General features: G+C 43.9%; 1 protein-coding gene across 1 annotated transcript in view; it reads right to left on the bottom strand.

Annotated features, from left to right (window-relative positions):
• Positions 1 to 672: 672 nt before the first annotated feature.
• Positions 673 to 9,237, bottom strand: part of VAT1 (vesicle amine transport 1) — a 42,721-nt gene continuing 34,156 nt past the window's right edge. Inside the window, exon 6 of the mRNA XM_061588233.1 lies at positions 673 to 6,933. Coding sequence (XP_061444217.1) covers positions 6,829 to 6,933 — 105 coding nt within the window. The 3' untranslated portion in view covers positions 673 to 6,828. The remainder of the gene's footprint in view (positions 6,934 to 9,237) is intronic.

Raw genomic sequence — 9,237 nt, 5'->3', positions numbered from 1 at the left:
CCCAGGTGAATGGGCAAGGAAATGAAGGGGAGTGGCCCAGCCCAATAGGAGGTCACCTGAGGAAGCACTGTATGTACGCAATCAGGCAGCAAGTGTCTGAGAAATGCATTCTTGGGACAAAACAAGATTATAGCCATTTCAGTAAAAAGCACTTTGGGTCAATTAATAGAGTGGGACAGATGACATGGAGATGATGTCATGTGCACAGCACCCCAAAAACTGCACTGAATGCACAGTGTGTACACAGACCCAACGTATGTCTTAGAAAGTTACAAGACGCGAGTTGAACTCCAGAATCTTCTGAATTCAAGGGTGCAGGCCTAGAAATTACAAAGTTATAAAAGAAGAGTATCTTCTTTCCTACCCACAATTGTATGAGTTTCTTTTTGAAACCCAAAACGCCACCTATTTTAAGTGTTCTTTACATGAAGATGGCCATTAGAATATTATATGCCCTTTTTCGCACAGTTGAGACAAGTTATTCTACACCAGTACGAGTATCAGTGCACACTCTCCTCCCCCTACCCATCTTCGGAACTGGAAATGTTCTGAAAGACCCAGGAAGTTTCCAGAACACCACAAAAGAATCACACCACCCTTGGTTGCCAAGGTCAGAGCCCACAAGCACACCATGCTGCCTTTAAATTAAAGCACTGAGGAGCACAGGACAACTTTCTTTTGTTATGCTTTTAATGAACACCCAAAAAACACATAAGGCATATGGTAACATTAGGCAGACTTAGCATTTCATGTCTGAATCTGTGTAAACAGCATTGGCACATTTGCTTCATTGACACACACCCACACCCACATGCGCAAGCAGAAGAGAATTAGCTTCTTCTCAAACACCATAGAGAGACTTTTAAGGAAGCATCTTGAACCATAAGGACACACAAGCTGCTCATGAACCACCAAAAGGGGAGCGGATGGGGCAGGTGCTGCAGCCTACTGTGAGGGGACTGCACAGCATGCTGTAGCCACTAACTACCCATTCCTCAGCAGCAGCACTCCAGGCTTTAAGGATATCCATTTGGCAACAGTAGTGGTTCCACTGCTGATTCTAGCTGTGGTTGGTACACCTGCTGACCTTACGCCTGGATGCTCCTCACTTGTCATTCAAGACTACACCACACAAAACAAACATGCAAATAAAATATCTTGCCTTCACACAGGTAGGGCTTTCCCTGCATCTTCCCAATTTCCCTTGGCCGCTTTGACTCCAGCTTTCCACCATCTCTCAGTGGTCATTATACAATATTCTGTTGTTTTTTAAATGAGCCAAGTTCAACACAATCCAAAACAAACTTTAGAATTTGGAGGGTGGGGTGACAAGACAATGAACTATGCAAATTTTGGAGGGAATTTATACTAAGTCTTCTGTCCTTGTCTGTTTAAGGAAAGTGTCTATCAAATTGAAAAACAGCATTTCCAACCCACCACCCAAGTTCTGCCCCACCCTACTGCTAATACAGCTATATCCAACACAATAATTGGGAATGTAAAAATTTGCATTAGGCAACTCTGAATCTGAAATTTTGCAAGAAAACCACCATTAGGTGGATCTTTTTGAGAATTTCTTTGCTCAAATGAGTCTTACCTCTAGTAATTGAGGTCCAATGGAGATGTTAACTTTGGCACATAGTGTAAAAAGAAAATCACACAGAGACACCTTTGCCCTCTCCCCTTTCACATTTATGTTGTCTGAATGATTCCTTACATGATGGGAACTGGTACTGGCTTTGCCAGATCAAAGTGTGGTAAACTGCAGTTCACATGGGGCTGCCAATCGCTCACACCACCTGAGGACACCCTTCAACCCCGTGAAATTGATCTAGTAAAATTTGCATAGTAGTCTCATCACATCCAGAAGTGGCTTATTGGTGGGGGTTAAATGTTGTTGAGGTACAGTATTTTTTGAAAGCTCATTGAGCTGGAGAGGGGGGGAAAGGGCATACTTTCACTTGAACTGTTCAAACTTTTGGCCCTTTGTAATAGCCAACCACTCCCCATCCTAGTTTTAGCTCAAATGGCATTTCAACTACCTTGAAACATAACAAAATCCACAGAAAAACAGAAATTCTTTACTTGTGACATGTTTGGCCCTTTGGATTCAAGAAAACTTGGATGACAGCTTTTTTTACTTGCTTTGGTCCTTGAAGTTAAGTAGGTGCAGTTTTAACAAATTATGACTTCTTTTAAAGAGGGCCAAGGGCCTTTATTTAATACTTATGACCCATAAAAACAGTTGTCTTTAACACACACTCACACTCATACTCTCTCACAATTAAGTCACAAAATAAGGGGGACTTGCTATAAAATTCAAGATTACAGTGTTAATCAGCAAGGCAAGAAAGAGCAAAGTTATAGTGCTTTAAGATTGGATGTCTCTATTTTAAAAAAGACTTCAGGTACTGAGTAGCACTAAGACATATCTGTGTTAAATGTCTATCGCAAAGGGAAAGACCTTTGCTGTTCACGAGGAATGATTCAGAACTGTCAGACTCTAGTGTGACAAGGGAGGGAGTTGCAAAAAAATTTGCAGGAAAGGAATAGGACAATCACTTGCTGTTGCTATGTGTTAAGACTTCTGGTTTTCAAGTGCATTTGCACATAGGGCAAATGTCTTTTCACCTCTCTCTTCCAACACCAGTTGGATAACCTTCAGGGACAGAAGCTCCTTTCTCCACCCACTGAACACTTTCACATATGACACTTGAGAACAGAATTCAAATTTGCCACATCTGTAATTCAAAAGAGAAACTGAGCCAAATGTGCACTACTTGTAGCTTCCTGGAGCACACCAGCATTCAGAAGTGGTGCTTTGGAAGATTTAAGGCCGCAACCCTACGTACATTTACTTGGGAGTAAGTCTCATTGACCTCAATAGGACTTACTTATGAGGAGACCTGCATAGTATTGTACTGTAAAAAGGCTTTCTTGGCACAACTCTGAAAATGTCCAATAGCTCCCCACATACGAGATTCCAGGAGAGTTCAGCTCACATTCTCAGAGAGCAACATGGGAATATATGCACCTTGGGCGAAGGTACACCAAAAGTGCAGGCCTCCTCAATGCTTGTGTAAAATACAAGCCATAAATATGGTGTTTCATACTAGTTCCTGGAGAAGGGGAAGGGTGATCTTTTAAACAACCTAGGTTTGGCAAAGGCTTCTGGGGTTAGACAGACCTTACTCACTGTCTGAACAAGGCACTGGTGAAATGGGGAGGAACAATGCAGCACAGGAGTACTTTTAAAGGCAAGGATATTCCTTGCAATATTGAAAGGATGAGAACACAATAGTTTTGGAATGCCATCCGGAATAAGGCACCAGGCAGCAGCAATGAGGAAGGCAAGAGAAAGGAGGAATATATATAGGGTTAATTAATCTTTGCATCAGTTCCCTACTCTTTGTAGAAGCTGGAAGAGAGGACACACATGCTTTGGGAGCAGTTTTTCTTTTTTACTTAGCACAAGGCAGGGTTGGGAGTTCCAGCTCTCTTGCTTAATCAAACTGAATAGGCCTATAGGACCAAGGTTGCAATCCTATGCACACTTACCTGGGAGTAAATCCCACTGAATTCAGTCAGACTTATTTCATAGTCAACATGCAAGTAAAAACCTTAAAGAAGGGCCACACAAGCATGCTAGAGAATACTACAAAATTCCTGGAGCAGAAGAAAGTGCTATGTTGGGTACACAGACGCACAGTCTGAATGAGTCCCCAGCTCTATTTGCTCTCTGGTACACTAGTTCTCTGCTTGCAGCCCATCTTGGTCTGGACTGCATAGATTGATCTGTGGGAAAGTAGATAGACAGACAGACAGACGGCCCAGCCTTATAAATATATATAAAGATGCCTTATACTATTTAGCACCAGTGGCAGTTCACAGCCAGGGGTCTGTCCTGTTTTTCAACAAAATTCAGCAATGACTAAACTTGGGGCCATCCACATACAAGCCACGTGCTCCACCACTGAGCTATGGCCTTTTGAAGCAGGAGGCCTTTTAGTCCCTCCCACCCCTAGGATGCTATGCATTAATCTGGAATCCACAATACCCGCCACTAAGCATGACAGGGAAATTAAAGGATGTTTAGGGGTGAACTAACCTGTGCTAAGTGACCCTAAGTTTGAATTCCTAGAAAAGATGCTCCCAAATTATACCACTTCATGCATACCAAAAGACAGTACATTCTAGGATGAAAGGAATGAGGCACAGCAAGAAAATATAGTTGCCAAAATTGCCTCTTTCCATCTTTTGCTTAGAACAATCCTCCAGATTTTTGGTTTCTAAGGTCAAGTTACCTTCCAGGCTGACTGCATAGGATGTCTCCTTGCCTATGTTACACACAGAAATGACTAGTGGGCATGTTTGTGTATATGTGGGTAGCTAAAAGGTGCCTTTAAAACACCTACATTAGCAGCTGTTTGAGCAGCTGAATGCTTGGGATGGGAGGGGAAAGCCTTTATGGACACAGCACTCACACTTCGAAGGTGTGAAGTCTCCATGCCTGCCCTCCTGCAGCAGTACCTGTAAGGAAGGTTTGGGGAACCTGCAGCTCTCCAGATGTTGTTGGACTTCAGCACTCTTCATCCCTGGCCATTGGCCATGCTGGCTGGGGTTGATGGGAACTGGAATCCAACAACATCTAGAAGGCTCTATCCCTTCCTACCATAAGCTGGGGAGAAAAATATTCAGATAACGAAAGACAGATGCCAGGAACTACATGCAGCACTAAAGGCCTGAGAGACTGCAGCCAAGGGCAGGCATTGTAGGGGTATTAAGTTATATTCCACAGTGGGAATCTCACACAAGTGCTGTATAGCAAAGGATTATGATCTGAGGATTCCTTAAACTAATGACAGGGCACTAAAGGTCCATGAGTCAAGACGCCATCCACAGTTGGCCTCCGCTCTCATGTATGCTTTTGTAACAAGCAAAAATGAGCTACAGGGCTCACTGATGGGCAGAGGGGGGAAAGAAACTGCCAGAAAGGCACACGTTTCACTACCACAATTCCCAATAGGCTTTATTGTTTCCTTATGCCAGGAAAAAGCAGAATAAGACCCTCAGGGGCATGGTGTCTTTGCCAACTGTGATCATCAAGGAAGGGGACTAGGGAAGTGAGTTGGGTCCCCTTGCCCCTTTGCTTAGACCTAGGCTGCTTACTAGGAGGAGGAAAAGGACGAGAGCTTGGCCCAGAGTAGAGCAACTCTGGGGGGAAAAGGAGAACTTCAGCACTGGCACAATTTTTATTACCGTATCTGTGTTCAACTATGGAGAGACACTTTGTGGACAGAGGACCTAAAAAGGTTGAGGAAATTTAGTGATATGGAAGAGAGCGGAATGAGAAAAAGGGGGCTTGGCTGTTTCAAAGACGGAATTGAAGCAGAGTGGCTCTTTCCACATCAAGACGATTAACCAAGAGTGATTGTTTCTGACTCCAGTCTTCTCTGTTCATTGCAGAGAATTGCTAAATGTTATTGTCTGTCCCCCAAACCCCTGACAAACAATGCAAATGTAAAGGCAATAATGAGCCAGTATTTAGTCCCAACCATTTTAGCTGTATCTTGGAAAATGGCTGGAGTATGAATGCAGATTCAAGGAGGGTCGGTCTCAAAAGAAAAACATCAATCAAGAGTTGCAGGAGGGAATGGTTTAAGCATCCCTTCCTCCAACCAGCCCAGAAGGACACAGAGCAAAATGTTAAAACTGAGTGTGTGTATATTACAGATAGACAGTTTCCCCATTCAAACATCAAAGCAGCCCCTCACCAAATCACATGCCATTTACATGACAAAAGAGTTGATTCTGCAAGAGATAGCACAATTTTTAAGATTACAGGCTAGTCAGCTGCTTGGCACCGTTATGCGTCTATGTAATCCATTTAAACTGAAAAAGATGAGGTTTCCACCAAAAGCAACCCAGATCTTTCTATTGCCAATTCTTGGCTTTTTTTCACATAATGGCAATTTCCAAGGCAGGTTTTTAAATGGCTCAAGTGTGCTAAGGTTGCCCGTGTGGCCTCTGGACATTAAGGCTGTCTCAAGAGGCAGCAGGATCAACGGCTTTGCTGCATCAAGATAACAGGAGGAAGCAGAGGCACCATCCTCATCCTCCCCCCCCCATTTTTCTTGTCACAGCAAAGCTGCAAAGGTCTGTTGTGTTCCACTTATTACATGTGCCCATCGGAAGTGGCAGGTTTTGAAGCTCCGTTTCTATGGAAACTTTCAATATTCGCTGTAACAATGGGAGTGTTACATACTCTAAAGTTATTAGTCACCAGAGGCAGGATAGGGCATGAGTGGGAAGAGGACTCAAGAGGCAAATTTGGTGTGAATTTTGTGGAGTTGTGGGTGGCCTAGAAGGTAAAAAAAAGGATCCAGAAATCAGAGGAAGTTTCAGTGGATGCACGTGACTCGTGCACCTCCACCTTCAAATAATGCCTTATCATTCCTTTAATAGAGCGAAGTATTAATACTACATGAGCAGAGAGTCAGAATCAAATGGGATTTCTCTCTTTTTTTTATTAAACTAGACCAGCCAATGCTTTAGAGATGGTGCAATCTTAAAGAGTTTCACCCAGAGGATTCTGTAAAACTCAGACGCTTGCATCATCTTTAAAAAAAACCCTACCTACAGACCACAATACATTTGTCTCTTCAGCCTTTGTGTCACTTATTCTGTTAACAACAGTGAGCGATCTCGATGTCCCTTCCCACTTCCATCAAAGGATCAGATTGGGGGAGGGGGTGTTAAAAAAAACAACAACCCAAAATACAACAACGTGAGGACCTGAGGTCAGACAATCCATCCGTGCCCTTCACTTTAGTTCTCTGCTTTCTTGATTTCCTCCTTCGGTGGTGCTTCAGGAACCAGCACGACTTTCCCAATATTTTTCTTCTCTTGTATCTGCTTCATGGCATCTACCACCTGCAGTGGGAGAAGGATGAAGGACTTAATCTCCTTTCTTAAGGGTAAGGTCTTTCAGCTGGCATTAGCCCTCCCCCCCTCTGCCACCAGTGGCAAAGACAATTGCGGGGTCTTATCAAGATTGGCCCCTTTGGAATCAGGCCAAAAGCCCATGTAGCTCAGCAAACACTGGTCAGCCAGGTATGACACACGATGGAGCTTAGCCATCCCCAACATCGCAAGTCTCCTGTTTCTGAACAAGGATGTTCCATTTTCAGGTATTATGGATAATAACTATTGACAGATTAATATTCAAAGAATTTGTCCAATCTTTTAGTGCCATTTACAGCAGTGGCTATTTATTGCAACATACATTTGCAATGAAATCAATCAGTGTCTGAAAGAGCATGTCCTTTTGACATTCACTGATACGCTGCTAATGAACATCCTAGCAGCAGAAAGGAATGTTGTATTAACAGCTATTAAATCTCTCCCCCTCTCCGTATGCCCCTATAATTTTGTAATTTCTTAACCCTCCGGGTTCTCTCTCCTCAACCCCTGCCACACGCACTCTTATTTTTAAATAGATTTCAAGGAATCTGGGCTTTTTACAGCTCAGATGCAAAAAAAGAGAGGGGGTTCCCACCACACCCATTTTCTCCTTAATTAAAAGTTGCTGGAGCTCATTTATTACCATGCACATCAGAATGGGCAGACAAGAGGCTAATCTCTTGAGAATCTCCCCCCTTCTCTCACTCACTCTCACTCTCCAAAGCACGGATCATAAGCAGCCTGGCCAGACCTCACAATGTATCACCAAAGGTGAAAATCCATGAGCCTGCCACAGAGCACATCAGTATCCCCAAAGCTTTGCTCTCCGGCTTAATTTCCTAAACTTGTTTTCGGTGTCAGTACCTTGGAATTAAGCCTTAGAGCAAAGCTGTGAGGCTATAAGGGTGGAGCATCTCCTGGGGATGTGTACAATGGAGGCATTCATCTGAACCAGAATTCAGCTCAGGAGCTTATTTTAACAGGCTTGGCCCTGCAACAGGCAAAGTCACAATTAAGGAGAGTGGCTGTTATACCAAGACTGGCCATTGGTCGATCTAATTCAGTACTGTTGACACTGATTGGCAGTGGCTCTCCTGGGTTTTGGCAGGGTTCACTCCCAGCCCTGTCTTGAGATGCTGGGGACTGAACCTGGGACCTTCTGCATTCAAAGCATGTGATCTACCACTGAGCTATACAACCCTTCACCACTCGCCACAGCCTAGCACCAGCTTTGCCCAATTTTTCATTTTTACTTTTTGTCCCTTCTTTATCTCTAAAGGAGCAGAAAACATTCATGTGATTAAATGACTCAACCACTTCTTCCTTCACTTTCTCCTTCTCCCTCCCCTCACAGCCATCACATGACAAAACACAAAGTCATCTGGAGACAGGCTTCATGCAAAACTGGCCTCGCCTTGCCCTCTACTTTCACTTCCTTCTCCATGCTGACTTGGGCTGATGCAAGGTGTATTCTGAAACGTCTCTCTTGAGGTCTGCCTGGCAACTTACACAAGGCCTCTATCAAGAACTTCTAAATACCTCCAGCGAAGGAGTGGCCACCACCTCCCAAGGTAGCGTGTTCCACTGTCAAAAAGCCCTTACCATTATAGAGTTTCTCCCAATACTGGTTCTAGTCCTGCAGGCTGGAGCAACAGAGAACAAGTCTACCCAACCTTCTGTGTGACAGCCCTTCAGATATTTGAAGGCTGCTAACGTGTCCCCTCCCTTTCATCTTATTTCCAGGTCAAACATAGCCAGGAACTCTTTCCTCACAGGACTTGGTTTCCAGCCTTTTCACCTTCCTGGGCACACTACTCTTCACAGTTTATCAATGCTTTTTCTAAAATGTGGCACCCAGAACTGGTCACTTCCCAGAACTCCAGATGCAGTCTGACCCGCACAGAATAAAGCAGAACTGTTGCTTCCTGTGATCTGATGACTAGTGTTCCTGTTAATGCAGCCTAAGACTGCATTAGCTTTTTTAGCAGCCACATCACACTGTTGGCTCATATGCAGCTTGTGTTCAACCAAGACACCTAAATCTTTCTGCATGTATGCAGCTCCCAAGCCAGGTCTCCCCCATTTTCTGTAACTAAACGTAGGACTTTACATTCATCTATGTTAAATGTCCAGAATCTCAAAAGCATGGTTCAAAAGCTGTTGTGTACACAACACTCATTACCCGAAAAGGAGATACTGGGGCTCAAGCCTATACTGATGCACCGGGCCAGGAGGCGGGGGGGAACCATGACTAAAAACGTTCGCAGTGTAGTA

This window comes from Rhineura floridana, chromosome 11 (assembly GCF_030035675.1).
Source record: "Rhineura floridana isolate rRhiFlo1 chromosome 11, rRhiFlo1.hap2, whole genome shotgun sequence".
NCBI lineage: Eukaryota > Metazoa > Chordata > Lepidosauria > Squamata > Rhineuridae > Rhineura > Rhineura floridana.
This window is presented reverse-complemented; position numbering and strand designations above follow the sequence as displayed.